A 21744-nucleotide genomic window follows, 5' to 3' on the forward strand; every position below is an offset into this window, starting at 1 on the left:
TCTTCTGTCAATATCCTTAAGGAGCCTTAAAGTTCTACTAATCTTTTCTAACACCCATTCATTTGTACGCCTTTCAGTATATGATATCCTCAACAGCCTTCTGTAGCACCACATCTCAAAAGCATATATCAGTTTCTTATCTGACTTCAGGTTCCATGTCTCATATACATAAGTCGCTGCTGGAAAAACAACTGCATCCAAAATCCTCAACTTTGTTCCCATGGAGATAGATCCATCCTTCCAGATTTTAGACAGGTCTCTGACTGTTGTTTTAGCCATTCCTAACCATGGTATAGATAAGAAAAAAGCCTTGGTCCTTATAAAGACCAAGATCTAGATGGATTAATGCAGTTAAGAAGGCCGAAATATAACATCTGTCCATATTTGAGCCTTGGAAAAAATAACCGATTAATTTTGAGGAAAATTATTCTTTGGAAGTTGGTAAGAATGTAAATATCATATAGTACTAAGAAGGCATCCTGTATACTCGTTAAGAGTATATATAAGGAATTTGATGATAATCTTTATAATTTATTTATTAATGATTCTCATTAATTTATTTACTTGTGATTTATTTATTTATAATTATTAGTCATGATTATTTATTGATTTACTTGTAAATGAGTTTAATTTAGGTATTCTAATATATTTTGAGGAGCTGAATACAAAGAATTTCATCTTATAAAGATATGCAAGATTTTAATAGGTTTATGGAATATTTTATTATGAATCATATGTCGTCTGTGGTTCCTTTGCAGCCCTTAAGGTCTCTAAAGGACCACAGCTGACGATTACGAAACTTGAGATTACTAGGACAGGGTGGCAATATGCTTATTGAAAAATATTCCGGTAAATTTCGCTCTTTCTACTTTCTTTTCTCATCCTTTAGTTGAAAAGTTCTTATAAAGATTATTCGTGTCCGAGACAAATTTGAAATCAAGTTTTTCCAACCAAAAGGTATTGCCAATGCCTTTGGTTGAGTTATGAAGACTCCCTTATTAATACTAATACTCAAATTTTAAATCATCGTCACTGAATAGCTTTTTGAAGCTATTGCGACCAGCAAGTTATGGAGCAGTAATTTAAAACTGAATGAGGAATAACCTGAACTTATGTAAATACATTCCAACCTGTCATATATTGGAATACTCTAACAAACAGAGTTGTCAGTAGTAGGGGAGCCACTTCTGACCAGATCAAGATAAAGATAAGATAAGGAATCGTGACGTGATTGGTTGATGACGTTATGAGATTGGAATGTTAGGAATTTCCCTGAGGGCATATATGTCAATGGCTTCAGTTCTTGTGTTTTGTTTTGCGTATGGAATTCTGGGTGATGGTAGAGATAAGGATTCGTGTTGTGATTGGTGGGACACTTTGAACCAGATGAAGATCAAGATAGGATAAGGAATCTTGATGTGGGTGGGCGTTGTTCTGAGATGTAGATAAGTGACGTCATTTGTAAACAAGTGACGTTATTGTTTTGAATGGAAAAGGGAGATATATTAGAGATAAGGAATCGTGTCGTGATTGGTGAGACACTTTAAACTAGATCTAGATCAAGATAAGATAAGGAATCGTGACGTTATGTGTTTGGAAATTTCTGGGGAACATATGTCTCTCTGTGATATCACATGGTGTTTTGGTTTGGCTATGGAATTGTGTCATGATTGATGGGACACTTTAAACTAGATCGAGATCAAGATAAGATAAGAAATCGTGACGTGAATGTTTGTTGTTATGAGATGTAAATAAGTGATGTCATTTGTTAGTTGTAAATAAGTGACGTTGTTGTTTTGAATGGAAAGGGATATATATTAGTGTATAAGGAATCGTGTCTTGATTGGTGGGACACTTCTAACAAGATCAAGATCATGATAAGGAATCGTGACGTGAATGTTTGTTGTTATTGATTTTAGGATGTTTGGAATTTTGCTTCCCCCCCACCTTCTGTCAGAAACATCACGTGGTGTTTTTGGTTTGTTTATTGCCTTGTAGGTGATATTTAGAGATAAGAATCGTGATGTTATGTTTTTGGAAATTCACAGTTTTGAGGTTTTCTGAATAATTTAATTATATGCTATGTCACTCAAACATACATTATTTTTTCTTCTATAGATGGTTGTACTAATTTCCAATATATTTTGGGGTATTCCAATAAAATTTGGGATTAAAGGGTGGGAATTCTTAGAGTATGTCGTGATGGCGGGTGTGATTAGGTTTTCTGAATAATTTAATTACATATACTAATGTAACTCAAACACACTTTTTTTTTCTATAGATGGCTGTACTAATTTTCCAATATATTTTGGGGTATTTCTTTACTGTTAAAGGGTGGGAATTCTTAGAGCATGTCGTGATGGCGGGTGTGATTAGGTTTTCTGAAATTACAATTATCAATGTTTATGTTTAAGTTAAAAAAATTAATTTACATTTCTTTCCAGAATGAGAACATCTTGGTACTATGCTTTTCTGAATAATTTAATTAAATGGCGCTGTCTCTACGGTATTTTAAAATAAATAAATTAAAATAAGCAGACAGTTAAATGGATTACAAACCCTTTTGTATGTATTCTAGAAATTCTAATGATAATTTAAAATTACTTACAGCTTTCCAGAATGGCTCTTCTAAATACGAATATTCCAAAAAAAAAATAATAATAATAACAATAATAATAATAATATTCCAAAATAGTTGAATTTTATATCCACACCACAACACAAACACAAAAACCACAAAGAACGAAATTTCTGTAAATGCTGTAACCCGAAATAGTTGAGTACTTCTTCCTTTAGATTACAGACCGTAGATGCTATGTTATCGTCATGAGCAATATCCCCCAACGAGCGGTTTTCTTCAAATGGTCTGTCATGAAGATGACATGAGCCACATCCATAAATTGCAGTATTGTTCAAAAGGTAGCATTTTCTCAAGTTGGATATTTCTCAAATACTTATATATGACTAAGTGTTTAGCCTTGACATGTTTGCGATGACACAATATCCTAAAATTATTCTTTCTTCGTTACCGTCGGTATGCATTGCTGTAGTAAATTAATGCTTAGATTTAATTTTTATAACCAATATTGACTATTAATTTTACCTGCGATTCCTTGTGCTCTTAACCTATTTCTGTAACTGAAATGTATTTATTTTATTTATTTTTCTTTAGCATTAGTAATTTTAAGTAACGGATATGCGACAAACAAGGTTTTTGAACTCACCCTTGTGTTTTCTTTTAGAAATTTCTTTTTTTTGCCAGCACAACAAATAAATAGTTATTTCTTATTATTTCAATGAATATTAGCTCTGTAATATATACTTTGTTAATTTCTATGTTACCTTTTATTTGACTGTAATATTATTAACAAATGGGTCTGTAAAATAAAATAGTCAAATTCTTACAGTATTGTAACTTTTCAGGTGAAATCTTCTCCACTAAAATTCTGGCTATTAATTTAATACCCGATTATTCCTTTTGCTTCCAAGATTTGACGGTTTCTTGAAATATTTGAGGGCTTGCATGAACAAATAACACTTTTAATTCAATGAATCAAAAAAAAAGTCTCTGGTTACTTTGTGGCATGAAATTTCACAAGGGAAAAAAAACGTTATCCTCCTTCTTAAATTTGTATAACACATCAACGACACCCAATTTGTTCATTTAAATTTACACATTTTATTTGAACGAAATATTATTTACAAATTGTATTTACTGAATCTAGCAATACAGAAAATAAATAAATTGAAAATACGTCAAAGGTTCTTGCCATGCTTATGGAATTGCCATCATGTGGTTTTGACAATGTGATTCTCATCTGAAAGTTTATTTTTCATTTGGTGTTTGTTGGGAATTTATTACTGTAGTAAAATTCAGGCTTGCATATTTATATTTTTGAATCCAATACATATACTTCTGAGAATTATTAAAAGCACAGAATCTTTTGTTGTTTCCAAAAGCATTTAAAAGTACACGTTATGTTTTCACGTTTTGGGCATCCAATTTCATTTATATCAAGAACAGGCCTCCCTATTAACCTGGTTAATGTTTTTTATTTTTCTCTTCCTTTGGCAAGTAATATATGATATTTCCATGTTGATTCTATCATCCAATTTCTTAGTTTGTCCAAAGATAGTGAACCAATTTCCCACTTCAGTTGATGATTATATTTTATTAACCAAGAAATCTGTTTTTTAACTCTTTCAGGTAATTCTTTCCAACTACAAGGTGATTTTATCAATGCATATCTTACCCTAATTCCATCAGAAATACAAATTTCTTTAGGAAATAAATTTGAACTCTTATTCAAAAGAAATTGGCAGTCAATTATAGCAATGATAACTGAAAATTCGTATTTTTCACCCACTGGCAATTTTTTTTCATTATCGTTTTCCTACCTAAGCCCATCACCCCCTACTCTCTCGCCTCTCCTCCAGAAGATGTCTGCTCAGCCTAGTGGAGATGAGCAAGCTCATCTTTTGCGGATATCTTTTACTGATGTCACCTCCAACTGATACTGATAATTTTGGAGGGGAAAAAATAGCATTAGCTTGTGGAAGTGAAAGGTTACTCATGAGGGTGACAGAGGTCTTCCTAGCAATACTCCCCTCACCCCCCCACTCCTCCAGAAGATGTCTGCTCAGCCTCGTGGAGATGGAAGGTGACATCACTGAAAGATATCATTTTCGGATAGCTTTCAGTGATGTCACCTACAACTGATACTGATAATTCAAGATTTTATCCAATTCGATAAAGATTCTTTATTTTGGGACATTTACGAACATTTTACGAAAACTGTTTGTGTATATTTGCTGACAAAAGAATACACAGAGTGTTTAGGGAGGCATGGTGTCATTTTCAGACTGACACAATATCAAATGTATGGAAGTGTGGTTACCATGGAATCTGATTTAAAAATTCTTTTGCATGACCAGCTATTTTGATGTAATGTAACCAAGAAACAGTGAGTAACAAATATTTTATTCATTGAACTCTTTGGAAAACGTTAAGAGTCTAAACTAAATATTATGAAATATTTTTAGGTAATTACATGTTTCGAATTTTTCTCAGTGAATATACTTGTAAATAGTATTTTTAAGCAAAATATAATATGCATTTGTAAACTTAAATGAACAAAGATGTGTGTTTTTGTTGTTGTTTTTCCACAGTGAATTTTTAGTCAGTTATTCTGATTAGAACTTGATATTTAAATCCACAACTTTATATCTTAATGCAATTCTGTTTAATTATTTTTAAAAAATCACAAATGTGAAATTAATGCCAGGATGGGGGAAAAGTGTTGAAAACTAATATCCATGTATTGATTATTTTAGAAATTGTCTAATGCTACCTATTGACATTATTTGAGTTATCTGAAAACAATTCGTTCACATAATCGAAAATCCGAACTGTAAGAATTTGGTTGTTTTACAGAGAGAGAGAGAGCGCACCTAATTAACCCAAAACGTGACTTTAACTCTTAAAGTTTGGTATAGAAAAAATGTGTTTGTACTCTCCAGATAACACATACAATTTTACCTTTCCCCACACAAAGTAAGATAAAAACACACCAACAGTATATCCAACAGCATGTGAAAACATGTCGTTGAGTCACCTGCACAAAAGGTTCATTTTTGAAGGAACGGTCAGGGTAGGGCATGGTAAGTGTAAACAGTACTACAGGGTGTTCGGGATAAATTTGACAGTTTCGTAAGGAAAAAGAAAATCTTCTTTGTATCTATTAAATTTAATGAATTGACAAAAAAACATTACAGGCAGAGTTAATTACAATACTATCAACAAGATTTACTCAAAATAACCACCATTAGCATCGATCACAGCTTCAATTCTGCTTCGGAACCTCGAACAAGCTGATGCTACAGTCTCCCTGGGAAGGGCCGCAAAAACTGTTTTAATTTTATCCATTAACTGGGCTTTTGTATTACTGGAAGTGCGATTGGTGTCTTTTTCAACTGCGCCCCATACAAAATAATCCATGGGGTTAAGGTCTGGGGAGTTTGGAGGCCAAACATTTGGACTGGTGAAGTCGTAGAAATTTTCAGACAACCATTTTTGACGTTTCCCAGAGGTGTGGCAAGGGGCCGAATCCTGCTGCCATACATACGGCCTACCATTGGCTACCCTTGTTATCCAGGGCTTGACTACAGTTAGCAACTCCACGAACAAAGCCCGAATTCCAATGCCAGGGTTCTTCAACACCTGTTCCTGCAGATTTGCGAGGAATTCTGCTGTACGAACGCAATCAGATCGTCTGCTAGGGATCTTTCTACTTGCTACATCCTCGTAGTCACCATTGCAAGTCTCTAGTTCATGCCTGATTGTTTTTACTGTATTCAGGGAGCATTGGGCAGCAGTCGTAATATCCTTATTTTGATGGCGGGCACGAATCATCATGATACAAGTTATTCTCTTCCATGATTCAGGTGGGTTCCAGCTATCCATCCTTTCTGACATCTTGTATATGAATGAAGAAGGGTCCAAACTTTTAAATGAAGAGAAGTGTGTGTTAATACATGTAACTTACGGAAAAATATAATTAATTATAAATATGTCAAATTTATCCCGAACACCCTGTATAAGAAAATACCATAGATACAAGTGACTTTGGATTAAGGTAATCGTTCATCCACTGCAGCTGCTGTTTTGTGTTGTGGTGTTTTGTGTTTGGTAATAATGTAAAAATAATGGGTGAGCCACAAATTCTTTGAAAGTTTCTTTGTGAAAAATTGTTTAGAATTTTGTAAACGAAAATTACCATAAAGTATATGATCAGAGCTAATAATCAGTGAAATAATAATAATAATAATAATAATAAATAACTATTTATTTGTGGTGCCATATGAAGTAATCTAAGAAGAACAAGAAGAATGAAGAAAAACGATTATGAAAAATCGACAGTGGGTGAAAAACACGAATTTTCAGATATCATTGGGATAATTGACTGCCAATTTCTTTTGAATAAGAGTTCAAATTTATTTCCTAAAGAAATTTGTATTTCTGATGGAATTAATGTAAGATATGCATTGATAAAATCACCTTGTAGTTGGAAAGAATTACCTGAAAGAGTTAAAAAACATTTCTTGGTTAATAAAATATAACCATCAGCTGAAGTGGAAAATTGGTTCACTATCTTTGGACAAACTAAGAAATTGGATGATAGAATCAACATGGAAATATCATATATTACTTGCCAAAGGAAGAGAAAAATAAAAAACATTAACCAGGTTAATAGGGAGGCCTGTTCTTGATATAAATGAAATTGGATGCCCAAAACGTGAAAACATAACGTGTACTTTTAAATGCTTTTGGAAACAACGAAAGATTCTGTGCTTTTCATAATTCTCAGAAGTATGTGTATTGGATTCAAAAATATAAACATGCAACCCTTAAGTTTACTACAGTAATAAATTCCCAACGAACACCAAATGAAAAATAAACTTTCAGATGAGAGTCACATTGTCAAAACCACATGATGGCAATTCCATAAGCATGGGAAGAACCTTTGACATATTTTCAATTTATTTATTTTCTGTATTGCTAGATTCAGTAAATACAATTTGTAAATAATATTTCGTTCAAATAAAATGTGTAAATTTAAATGAACAAATTGGGTGTCGTTGATGTGTTATACAAATTTAAGAAGGAGGATAACATTTTTTTCCCCCTTGTGAAATTTCATGCCACAAAGTAACCAAAGACTTTTTTTTTTGATTCATCGAATTAAAAGTCTTATTTGTTCATGCAAGCCCTCAAATATTTCAAGAAACCGTCAAATCTTGGAAGCAAAAGGAATAATCGGGTATTAAATTAATAGCCAGAATTTTAGTGGAGAAGATTTCACCTGAAAAGTTACAATACTGTAAGAATTTGACTATTTTATTTTACAGACCCATTTGTTAATAATATTACATTCAAATAAAGGTAACATAGAAATTAACAAAGTATATATTACAGAGCTAATATTTTGAAATAATAAGAAATAACTATTTATTTGTTGTGCTGGCAAAAGAAATTTCTAAAAGAAAACACAAGGGTGAGTTCAAAAACCTTGTTTGTCGCATATCCGTTACTTAAAATCACTAATGCTAAAGAAGGGAAAAAAAAATTCAGTTACAGAAATAGGTTAAGAGCACAAGGAAACGCAGGTAAAATTAATAGTCAATATTGGTTATAAAAATTAAATGTAAGCATTAATTTACTACACCAATAAATACCGACGGTAACGAAGAAAGAATAATTTTAGGATATGTGTCATCGCAAACATGTCAAGGCTAAACACTTAGTCATATGTAAGTATTTGAGAAATATCCAACTTGAGAAAATGCTATCTTTTGAACAATACTGCAATTTACGGATGTGACTCATGTCATCTTCATGAAAGACCATTTGAAGAAAACCGCTCGTTGGGGGATATTGCTCATGACGATAACATAGCATCCATGGTCTGTAATCTAAAGGAAGAAGTACTCAACTATTTCGAGTCACAGCATTTACAGAAATTTCGTTCTTTGTGGTTTTTGTGTTTGTGTTGTGGTTTGGATATAAAATTCAACTATTTTGGAATATTTTTTTTTCCTTTTTTGGAATATTCGTATTTAGAAGAACCATTCTGGAAAGCTGTAAGTAAATTTAAATTATCATTAGAATTTCTAGAATACATACAATAGGTTTTGTAATCCATTGAACTGTCCTTTAATTTTAATTTATTTATTTTAAAATACCGTAGAAACACCACCATATAATTATATTATTCAGAAAAACATAGTACCAAGATGTTCCCATTCTGGAAAGAAATGTATGTTAATTTTTTTTAACTTAAACATAACAATTGATAATTGTAATTTCAATAATCAATACTCATATGTTTCGGAAAGCGTAAGTCTAATACTGAATGGGTTTTTTTACATAAGAATAATCATAGGGTACATATTAGAGTATCAACATGGATATATTAGCGACTTTTAATGCCTAGTGTGTGTGTGTGTGTGTGTGTGTGTGTGTGTTTAAGGGACACCAGTATAATTAAATTATTCAGAACAACTCGAAACACGACCGCCATCACGACATTCTCTAAGAATTCCCATCCATTAATAGGAAAGAAATACCCCAAAAAATGTATTGGAAAATTAGTACAGTCATTCTATAGAAGTAAAAAAAACCGTATGTTTGAGTGTCATTAGCATATAATAAAATTATTCAGATAACCCTAAACACTGCCGCCATCACGGCTCCACTCTAAGAATTCCTATCTTTAACAGGAAAGAAATACTCCATAATGTATTGGAAATTAGTACATCCATCCGTAGACAACCAAACAAATCATGACGACAATGACGGACGTGTGTCACCCTGGAAAAATTCCAAGATATCTTATCTCAAATACATCGCCCACAATTCCATTGGTAAACCAAAACACCATGTGATATCACAGAGAGACATATGTTCCCCAGAAATTTCCAAACACATAACGTCACGATTCTTATCTCTAAATATCACCAAACACACCACGTGATGTCCCCGACAGAGGAGGGCCCCAGCGAAATTCCAATCATTCCAAACTCTATAACAACAAACATTCACATCACGATTCCTTATCTTATCTTGATCTTGATCTGGTCAGAAGTGTCCCACCAATCACGACACAATTCCTTATACACTAATATATCTCCCTTTTCCATTCAAAACAATAATGTCACTTATTTACAACTAACAAATGACGTCACTTATCTACATCTCATAACAACACACATCCACATCACGATTGCTTATCTTATCTTGATCTTGATCTGGTCAGAAGTGTCCACCAATCACAACACGAATCCTTATCTCAACCTTCACCCATAATACCATACGCGAACCAAAACACAAAAACTGACGCCATTGACACATATACCCCCAGGGAAATTCCTAACATTCCATTCTCTATAACAACAAACTTTCACATCACGATCCCTTATCTTATCTTGATCTTCATCTGGTTCAAAGTGTCCTACCAATCACAACACGAATTCTTATCTCTACCATCATCCACAATTCCATATGCTAACCAAAACACAAGAACTGAAGCCATTGACACATGCCCCCAGGGAAATTCCTAACATTCCAATCTCATGACGTCACTCAAAATGACGTCATCAACCAATCACGTCACGATTCCTTATCTTATCTTGATCTTGATCTGGTCAGAAGTGGCTCCCCTACTACTGTTGTCACTCGTGTTCGGAAATGTTTGAATCTTTTGCTGATTTAATTCATTTTTAACTAAGTTGATTTTGGCGATGCCTTTTAATTGGAAGGGCTTCGGTTCCAATCCCGTCTAGAATGCAAAGAACCTTTTTTTAGAAGTTTTCACCTGAAGGAAAAAAAATCCTGATATAGTGATAATAGAGTTCCCCCCCCCCCCCCCAGGAAAATTCGACAAACTATCCAGAAGAACACATGCAATTGACAACCATAATATAATGCAGAGAGGTTTAACCTCTTTCTCTCTCAGAGCATTAACTTCGTTTCAAAGAAGCCAAGTTACTTGACCATAACCGGCTAAACCCGCAAAGGAAAGGGTTGTAAAAAATACAACAAAAAATCCCTCATTATTCTTATTATTTAAATCTTCTAGCATCTGCTTCGCAATCTTCTCAAGATATTGTGGTACTTTGATGAATCTTCTGCTTCCAGTGTGGAGAGGAAATCATTGTCATCAGATGGAAGCATTAATGAAGTTGTCAAATTCGACAGAACGGAAAGAATTAAGCGATATTGCTATTGTTATTTCTCTAAACAGCAGTCTGAACCGCTTGAATCTCTCTTTCAATATAAGTGATCAGCTTCAAGGATGAAAATTTCTGTTTCTAAAGTCAGAAATAGAATCCTAGTTTCATATTTTGAGATGAATAATGAACCGAGCTGAAGGATTGGTTCTTCTTTACCGATAATTTCCAAAACAAGCTTAAAGCTATTGTATCATAGCAACAAGAAGTCTTTCATACCTCTTGTATACGCACTAAGTACGAAGGAGACGTAAAAATATGTCCCAGATGATGGAAGTAATAATGCCCAAAGATTACCGCGGAATATTTGTGGCGATTTAAAAATAACTATTGAATATGCAAGGAGGATTTATCAAACATTGTTTATACAAAGGTCCAAAAAATATTTTTGGACCTTTGTATATTAACTGAACTGAATGAATCTCATGAAAAACGTTTAACTCAAAAAAGCTTGAAAACCGTTTTTTTTTTCAAAATCTATACTTCAGGATGATATAGTTATTGAATCCGAAATGAATAAAGTATTAAAAGATGAAAATAGAACTCATTAAAGTAGAAACCTCGAAACCACACAACCAATAAAAATGAAAAAATTATAAACATCTAGTTGATTACTTTACAATTTACTACAAGAAGTGTGTGTGTGGGGGGTGAATGGCACTAAATATTTCCCATCTTCATTCTTATGTGGACTTTTTTTTTTTCTGAAAGTCCGGTTGCAGTGAATGAGGACCAAGGTAAATGGTTCCGTCAGGGGATGGTGGTTACGGAGAAACAATAACAGAAAAAATGGGATACTATTATGATGTGAAATTGCTGTTCCTCAAACACATAACAAACACAGGTGCTTTTAAATTTGAGTGTATTTTTCACATTATTTTTAATAAAGAAATTGTCACTTCTTGTAACTATAGTATAATATGTAAATACTTTAATTCCGGATTTTTTTTTTTTTTTCTTCTATCATTGAACATGATTTAGGACAATCTTATGTTTTGTTACGCTTGTAACAAAGAATCCAGGTGTGCTGTAAAAACTTCCATTTTTTTTTAATTCTAAGTCCTAAAATACATAGAATTCATCTGTTCTCATAGTAATTGAAAATCTTATTGACTATTATTATTATTATATCTTATATTCTCCATATTTAGTTCATTATACGAGGAAAAAGATTACGATTTTTTCCTTGGCTTACAATTTGGCTGTTTATATTTAGAGTATTATTTCGTATTAGTCACATTCATTTTAAGATTTGTGACCCGATTTCAATGGAGTTTTCCTCTACAGCATTTTTATTCGGAAACTCGTTTTTTTTTTTCACCTTGCAAAATAGAGAAATCGGCCATAGAACATACGCATTATCGACATAATATGCTGACTTTGGCCTCTAGTAGAAAAGCGGTTAGAAGCAAATGAAGTCATAATTGGTACAGCAGAAATCAACGTTTTTTGGTGAGTCGAAAATAATTATTTTGGAAGGGAAAGAAGAAATATAGATTGTAACATCTACACTGTTTCAATAATACTAGATAGGATTTAACGACTATGAGACAACAGCATCTGTTTGCTATACTCTTGTCCCGAGGTCTTCGAAATCATCGATTGTCATGAACTCAACTATCGGTGAACGTTAGAGAAGGTTTTAATTTATTATTTATTTTGTTTCACATTGACTTTCCTCTTTTTTTTTAAAATACTCTTTCATAACAATATCAATATAAAGATAGAATAGGATATTTAGCACATTTTAATGTTTTCTTATTCTTTTTCAGTCTTTTAAGATGAATGCAATGGAAGTCATGGTATTGCTACTATTGTTAGGCCTACTTCCGTATCAGGTGTTGACTGCTCGATCGCGAGATTATATCACTCGCCTTTTTCCCACGCACACCCTAACCTTTTCTAGTGATGGAAGACCTTTGAGACACGTGCTACCGAATGTCCGATGGCGAAGAGGGGGCGTTCACCCTCAACACAATGAAGAAGTACAGATGCTTATCGAGAGAGAAGAGTTCCAGTCTGCCATTCTTCACTGCATCGAACTTGTGGTGGTGCTTAGTGAAAGAGGTCAGCCGTGTACGCGCACTTCCCTAACACACTTCGGTTATGAATTTCCCAACAAGTCTTCGGATCGGTTTCGATCGTTGGTGACCGCTACGATCAGGACGGCAAATCTTCTTAGTAATTTCTATCTGAAGTCGTCCAACAATATGACATTCTTGAAGAAACCCGACATCTTCTACACCCTTGTGCAAATCAATGTCCAGAACGATCCCTTAGTGTTCAGTTCTTCGATTGCTTTCGACCGAGGGGCGTTTCGTTCCCCCGGCAGTTTGTCTTCAAACGCCTTATTCTGTCCTTTTGCATATCGCCACGAAGAAAAAGTGATCCATAAGGATTTGGCTATGACCTTTAACCCAGGCTACGATGACAGGACAGCAGAGGGGGCCGATTGGTTTTCTAGACAAGCCCTGAAGAATTTTACTGAGATTTTTGTACGCAGATTTGGTTTTGATTATAAAGCGAGCGTGAAGGCCATCTTGACTGGGAAAGCGGATTTGCTTGTGGGACCAGAAGATGGATTATGGACGTCGCCTTATTTTGACTGTGGTGGTGGCAACACGTGGGTTGTGACGTACTCTTCTCCCTTTTTTGGACGCTCTGGTGACAGCTTTGCATTCAGGTAAGAGATCGTTTAACATTTATTATATTATTTTTATTTATTTTAAAATCATTTCGAATTTCTCTAACCTCAAATCCAATCCATGGTTTTGCTGATGGATCTCTTCACTATTCTCAAGTGGGGTGAAGACAACCTAGTGAATCTAAATGCTTTAATAACGCAGTCTTATCGTATTACCTGAAAGAAAAAAATCCTAATTCACTCCATCTTACTTTTGATAATATTCCGTTTTTCCAGTCAAAATCGTTTCTTCCTTCTTGTGCTAATTTTCACATCTGGCAGAAATGTTTTACATCTATAACCTCCTCACTCTTTAAAAAAAACTCGAATTCTTTTTCTTTCAAAATACTACTTTTCTCCTGCTAAACTTCCCTAATATAAATCTGAAATTCGACAAACCTAAAAACATTTTATGTGATGCATCCAAAGCTTCCTTAAGAACCTCGTTTGTATACAGAAGAGGATAATCTGTCTAGTAGGTTATTCCTCTCTTACAGACTCCTTGTAATCACTTTCTCATAGGTGCTCTTTTTCTAAATTATTTTATTGTCCTACCGAACTAGCTACTACCGTTCCTCACTTTCCTCTCAACATGTCAGAACTAAAGCAACCACTGGTCAACATCCATATACTACCGACCGCAAACATATTGAATATAGGGTTTAAGAATATTAGTAAAAATTTTATCTAAAAATAACTAAAATAAAATTAAACATCACGAGTGTTGGGTAAAACTATTGGAAGAGATCATTTGTGTTTTTGTTTTGACGGAATCATAACTCGAGTTTCTCTGGTAAGAGAAACACAGGATTCATTAAAGTGTATGTAAGTGGTGATCTAAAAAGTTCTCGGCCTCGACCATAAATGGCAACACTATTGGCCAGATTTTTTTTCTAAGTTGGTACATCTGTCATAAGCATCCATGTGAATTGCAAGTTATTCCATCAAGTAGTTTGTTTTATACAACTGTCTGAAGCAGATGTGTTGTCTGTATCCCTTGAAATGGATAAAATCGAGTATCGTGCGGTTATAAAATTCTTTGTAAAAGAAAGTTTAACGTCAAAAGAAATTCATTCGAAGTTCATACAAGTTTATGGGCACTCTTCTCCTTCATTTTCGACGATTAAGAAATGGGCTGCCGAGTTTAAACGTAGCCGTACCAGCCTTGAAGATGATCCACGTGAAGGACTTCCAAAAAGTGTAACAACATCAGAAATCATCAATCAGTGCACTATATGGTATTGGATGACCGACGGGTCAACTGCGTGAAATTGCTGAGATTATATGCATTTCAAAAGAACGTGTAGAATATATTTTGCATGAAGAATTGCAAATGAAAAAGCTTTGCGTAAAATGGGTGCCGTGCAGATCAAAAATGCACTCGCATGAAAATCTCTGAGCAGTGCTTGGAGCGTTTTAACAAGAATAAAGCTGATTTTGTGCGTCTATTTATTACTATGGATGAGACTTGGATTCACCATTACACACCGGAATCCAAACAGCAGTGAAAACAGTGGACAGAAGTCGGTTGTTCAGCACCAAAGAAAACAAAGTCGGTTCCATTAGCAGGAAAGGTCATGGCATCTGTGTTTTGGGATGCTAAAAGGCATTTTGTTTATTAATTATCTTGAAAAGGGTAAAAAAATAACCGGGGAATATTATTCCGATCTTTTAACTAGATTAGATATAAGAATTCGTGAGAAAAGACCCGGTTGAAGAAAAAAACACATCTTTCATCAGGAAAATGCACCTGCCCACAAAAGTGTTTTGGCAATGGGAAAATTAAGGGATCTGCACTGTGAATTGTTGGAACATCCACCCTATTCCCCAGATTTGGTACCCTCTGACTTCTATCTCTTCCCAAAACTAAAAACTCTTCCTCGCTGGTCTCGAATGAAGAGGTGATTGCAGCTGTAGAAGGGTAGTTTGCAGATGTTAGTGAGAACCACTACAGGGACGGGATAATGGTGCTGGAGCATCGCTGGAATAAATGTATTAATCTTAAGGGAGATTATGTTGAAAAATAAAAATGATTTTGAAATTATAAATTCGTTTTTTTCATTGTTAGGCCGAGAACCGAAATATATATATATATATATATATATATATATATATATATATATATATATATATATATATATATATATATATATATATATATATATATATATATATATATATATATATATATATATATATATATATATATATATATATATAGAGAGAGAGAGAGAGAGAGAGAGAGAGAGAGAGAGAGAGAGAGAGAGAGAGAGAGAGAGAGTAAAAATTAAGAAAGAATAAATCCTCTGGCATCTTTTTATTTCTCAAAAGGAATAAGTAGTGTTATTTAGCTTCCCTCCTTCTATTTTCTAAAACTGGTAGGCACACACACACACACACACACACACACACACACACACACACACACACACACACACACACACACACACACACACACACACACACACACACACACACACACACACACACACACACACACAGTTTACAGACATGATTATAATGGTTTGATGGCTTCAGCTGCTTTCAACGTAATTGCAAACAACCATCTCAAACACACAATTAATAGAAATTTGGAAATTGTAGGTATACCCGGGAGCCAATGAAAACGTGTAGGAGATCAGATCTCAAGCAAAAATTCAGATGAATTTAATGATAAGATACTAATAGAAGCCGCATGCTATCCTCCTCCCCATGTACAGAGAATTAAGCATAAATCCCTGATTATAAAATTCAAATAGAGCGAATAGTTTGAAGATTACAGTTTATTAAGTGGTGAAGATGGTGAAGAAAGATCCTCAAAAACTGTAAGAAGAATGAAAGACGTACTTGATTAACTGGCAATGTTGGATATTGAGAACGTGGATATTTATGAAATTACTCTTAATAAATGTATAGCTAAGAGATAAAATGATGGAATACACAATATTAGATTATAATGTTCATATCTTAATACGTAGAAGAAATATGTATTAAAGAGGCAGAAGCTGGTACGCTATTTAGAGAATTTTTTTTTAAAAGTATTATCAGTGTGGCGATTATAACGTATCTGGATGATTAATGGTTTTTTGTTTGACAAGCTTTAGCAGTTAATCATGTTATTTGTATAGTAACGAACACGGCTGAGATTGTTTACATACACTCAGAGAAATATAATTATAATATAACGACTCTTTATGGGTCTAACTCTTACATCTTTTACGGCTTCTCACAAGAACTGGACAGCGTTCTACACGACATAAATTATGAAAATTTTATCTTAATTGGCGACATAAACATTGATTTGTTTGGACGGAGCCATTACTTCGTGATTATATTGACTTACGCGCTATGTCTGGTCATGAGCAATACAATAATATTTCCAAAGAATTCAATGGCTGGGTGTCATGTTTAGATGCATTTATTAGCGCAAAAATTCCAAATGAAATCCAAGTAGCAGTGGGAAATCAACCAATCGCAGGTTAGCTGCCAAAATACGTTTCAATAATACATTCCAATTCAGCCTCTAACACGTCCGAATTATTTTAATACTACAGCATTAAAATAAATTAAGTAGTATTTTCCGGAAACATTTGATGGAGAGATAACTTCGGAAAAATCTATTTAAATAAAAAAATACACATTTAATTATAGTAAATTGTTTAAATAAAAAAAAAACATTTTGACTCTAATACAGAAAGAATAATGAAAATTTTAAACACACCAAATTATTTATTTCCATCAAATAAATAAAAGCAGAAACCCAGAGAAGGTGTTGGTTATAACCTAATATTACGATTCCATTAGCTAGTTTAACTTGAATGTCATCAAAGACAGGAATGGAGCAGTACTAACATAAAACTGAAAATCAAACAGGGATGGAAAGAATATTGTGAGGAACTGTAAAACAGAGAGGATAACGAAAATTTGGATGAGTCCTCTCACTAGGAAAATTTCGATTTGGAACCTCCTCCACTTAGGCATGATGTTGAAAGAGCAGCTAAACAGCTTAATAGTAATAAGGCCCCGGTGCAGATGGAATCCCAGTAGATTGAATTAACCACATTGCCAGCCATTATGGATCAAATACGCCTCCTCATACGCTTCGTATCCATCATATATTTCAATGTAATGTCAATGGTATTACAATTTTAATATGCACTTCGCATCCATGGTAACCTGGACGTATATATATGTCTTGGCCGGTAGCGTGATTAAAGCTACAGGGGATGAAGGGATAAGAGTGTTTCATAGATTGATTACAAGGATATGGGAGATATCCTTCATGGCCTAGAGACTGAAAGAAGTCGGTTTTCCTGCCACTAAATAAGAAGAGAGATATGAAGGATTGCAAGAACTATAGAACTATTAGTTCAATATTTCATGCAAGCAAGATTTTATTAAAGATCGTTTTAAGAAACGTAAGGGTATCAGAAATCTTTCACCTTAGATCGATTATAAAATGGTATAAAGAATTTAGACTCCCTATGGTAATGTGTTTCACACACAACTCTAAAGCTTTTGACTGTGTTCAGCGTGTGAAATTGTGGGAAGTAATGAAAAGAATGGGTTAATCTCAACACATTATCAGGCTGATAGCTAACCTGTACAGGGAGCAAGAGGCCACGCAAGAACAGGTGTTGGATTAACTGTTTGGTTTCAAGTTAGAAGGAAAGTTAGACAAGGATGTCTACCTTCTCCTCACTTGTTTAGTATATACTGAGGACCTCATGCGTGTAGCAATGGATGAGCTCAAGACAGCAGTTAGGACAGTTGTTAATTGATCACTACTCTCATGTATGCTGATGATACCGTACTTCTTTGTAATGACAAGGACGAACTAGGACGAATCCTTAACAAATCTAGTAAGAACAGAGAACTTCAGCTCACTCAATCCTAGCAAGACAAAGATTATGGTTCTCAAAGGAAATACAAACAGGATAGCTCTTGATTAACAAGTGTATCTTAATGGAGAAAGAATTGAGGAGTTACTCTGGATCCATCACTAAGCTTCAATAAACATATCCACAATGTTGCAGTCAGAGCAAAAAAGAAGACTAAATATCATGAAAAGTATCTCAGGTAAAGCGTGGGGAAGCCGATGCTTAAACCTTAAAAATCACATACACCTCTATTATCCGACCCATAATGGAATATGCTTCGCCTATCTGGAAAACATCACAGACCAGTTTAGACAAGCTTATAAAAATTCAGAAAAATGCAGCTAAAATCATATGTGGACTAAGGAATACAACTCCTGGAAAAATAGCAGAATTCGAATCCAACCTTGTTCCTTTAAAAATTAGGTGGCAAGAAAATCTCACTGAATTTGTAGAAAAAGAGCCAACCTTGCACATCATAGAACAAGTGAATGTTTTAAAAATTGGCAACCCACAAACAGAATAAAGAAAAAATCAACAATGCATGAAATCATGGAAAATCAAATCCTCTTGGATTGTACAAATAAAGTAGCCAACTACCCAGCATTTCCTCCAAATCAAGACAGGAAAAATATAGTTATCAATTTTGAAATAGGGAAACATGAGAAAAAAGCCTAGAAAACCCTGAAATATTGAGATCATGAGCTCTTTCAAAAATAATGGAATATGGACCTGACTGAATAAAGATCTACAGTGATGGCTCCAAAAATCCAAATGGCAATTCTGGGAGTGGAATACTCATCCTTCGCTGTCAAAAATATAGAACTAAAAACAACTAATAGTAATGGATGCAACTCATACCATGCAGAATTAATAACCATTAACACACCACTCCAACATTTGGATAAACAAAACCCAAAGGAATTTATATTTTTCACAGATTCCTTAGCAGCCCTTCAAGCTATTAAGAACTGCTACACCAGCCATCAAGAAATGCTAAGAGACATAGCAAAAACATAAACAAACTACATAAGGATTCCGAAATAATTTTCCAATGGATTCCATCCCATGTGGGATTAAAGAGAAATGAAACTGTAAATAAAGTAGCAAAAAATGGCTGCAACATTAAGTGATACCACAGATTTCGATCTTTTTTAAAACCACTCAAAAAGAAAACATAAAAAGAACGATTCTCCAGGACATGACTCCACTGGTATTCAACAGAAAAACTAGGAGCTACCATCAACTCCAAGATCTTTTTAAAACCACTCAAAAAGAAAACATAAAAAGAACGATTCTCCAGGACATGACTCACCACTGGTATTCAACAGAAAAACCAGGAGCTACCATCAACTCCAAGATCTTTTTAAAACCACTCAAAAAGAAAACATAAAAAGAACGATTCTCCAGGACATGACTCACCACTGATATTCAACAGAAAAACCAGGAGCTACCATCAACTCCAAGTTTAATCGCTGTGCCACTACCATGATCTCTCGCCTCAAAACTGGCCACAAAGACCAATCAAGTTTAGCAATGGCATAAAATTCTTCCCCGTCTATAAAATCTGTAACATCGAGGAAGCATCGCCAATGCATTTACTAAATTGTATGAATATTTCCAAATGTGAATTTTATAACAACCCAGAAAAGGTGCTGTGTAAAATATATGAACTTGACCTCTATGATCTGATGTAATAATACCTTGGGATAATAAAAAAAAGAATTGAGGAAGTCAGCAAGTTTGAGTACCTGGGATCCATTATTAATGTGAAGAATTGCTGTTCAGAAGAAGTCAGAAGAAGGTTAGGAATGGCAAATAACAATCAGAAATTTTTCTAAAATCTGGAAGGATGGATCTATCTCCATGGGAACAAAATCGAGGATTTTGGATGCAGCTGTTTTTTCAATAGCGACTTATTGATATGAGACTTGGAATCTAAAGAAGTCAGAGAAGAAAAGGATAACTGCTTTTTGAAATGTAGTATTGCAGAATATTGCATCGTTAATGTATATGTTGAATAGAGTGGGTGATAATATGGCACCTCGAGGTACACCGTGTTTTATTTGTATACTCCGACTGTGACATGTACCTATTTTTGTTACTTGTGTTCTGTTTGAGAGGTAGTTCTTGAACCATGTATGCAGTGTTCCTCTTATACCTATTGAGTATAGTTTGGTGAGTAGTATATCGTGTTCAAGTGTATAATAATAATAATAATAATAATAATAATAATAATAATAATAATAATAATAATAATAATAATAATAATAATAATAATAATAATAGCTTCAATGTACCAAATGCTATAAAGAAATGGGGAAAAAAATCCATCTTTCTTCTTTTTATCTCCTGATGATTTCTATGAACTTTGTTTTGTATATCTGTGGTATGAACTTGTTCATATGATTATTACTTACTTTTATTTGATGAAGACTAAAACTGAATAACAATATTAAATAGAAATGAACATGCACAATACTGTATACGTTTTTTTTTGTAGTTGTTCTTTATTAACACATTTTAAAATTCCAGTATATTAACAAATAAATAGTGCAAAAAAGCAAATAATTCGAAGTTTTTTTAATTTTTTTATTTTAATCAAGTCTAAATTTTATTTCTGTTTTCATTTATTTTTTCAGATTGCTTTTCGGGGACAATACATTTTTTTTTCAATATTTCGAACCACATAACATATAAAAAAGTGTTAGAATTATGTATAACGTAGTCCAGCATGATTATGGTATTATATTAAAAAAAATGACGGACTGGAAAAGTAGGACAGATATGTGGTCGATGAACTGGAGTTACTTAAGATATGAAAACCTCAATGTGAATGCAACTATGGGAACTTGCAAAAGAATTTTCAATGTTTTTGATCAGGATGTTTAAATCTCAACACCAGCAAGGTATTAAGAGAGTGGAAGAAAGATAAAATAGTCCCATATAAAGGTGGATCCAAAACAAAAGGGAATGCCGAGTTGTTCACAGATGAAAAACCGGGGAGTGTAATAGTAAATAACTTTGGTGTAGCGATCTTGCAGATTGATACAAACAGATTGGTAGAATATTTTACCTATACTGCCGATCGGATTTAAACAAATTTAAACAAAATATAAAACTTAATATGACAAAGAGTATGTTATGCACATTGTGATGAAAATATTGCAAGCCATATACTGCTTAGAAAGAAGTTAACAGACATCCCCAATGGTCAAAATGCATCGTGGCATGTAACGAATCACGTGTTTGTAGCTGCTGTTAATTGTAGGAATAGGATGGTCCCAAGTCAGTGCAACTGTGTTCTGGTGGAATGGCTACAAAAAGGTAACTGGCAGAGTTGGAAAGCGGCATTGCGATAGGATGCCAGGTTGCAGGCCTATCCGTTCGGCAAAT

The 21744-nt window shown here is 33.9% G+C and overlaps 1 protein-coding gene across 1 annotated transcript in view; it reads left to right on the forward strand.

Annotated features, from left to right (window-relative positions):
• The window catches only part of LOC150109496 (metabotropic glycine receptor-like), a 284141-nt gene that overhangs the window by 9655 nt on the left and 252742 nt on the right, over positions 1-21744 (forward strand). Inside the window, exon 2 of the mRNA XM_090408590.1 lies at positions 12561-13471. Coding sequence (XP_090264716.1) covers positions 12570-13471 — 902 coding nt within the window. The 5' untranslated portion in view covers positions 12561-12569. The remainder of the gene's footprint in view (positions 1-12560; positions 13472-21744) is intronic.

This window comes from Typopeltis vanoorti, chromosome 2 (assembly GCF_054136105.1).
Source record: "Typopeltis vanoorti isolate ZY-2024b chromosome 2, IOZ_Tvanoo_1.0, whole genome shotgun sequence".
Classification (NCBI taxonomy): domain Eukaryota; kingdom Metazoa; phylum Arthropoda; class Arachnida; order Uropygi; family Thelyphonidae; genus Typopeltis; species Typopeltis vanoorti.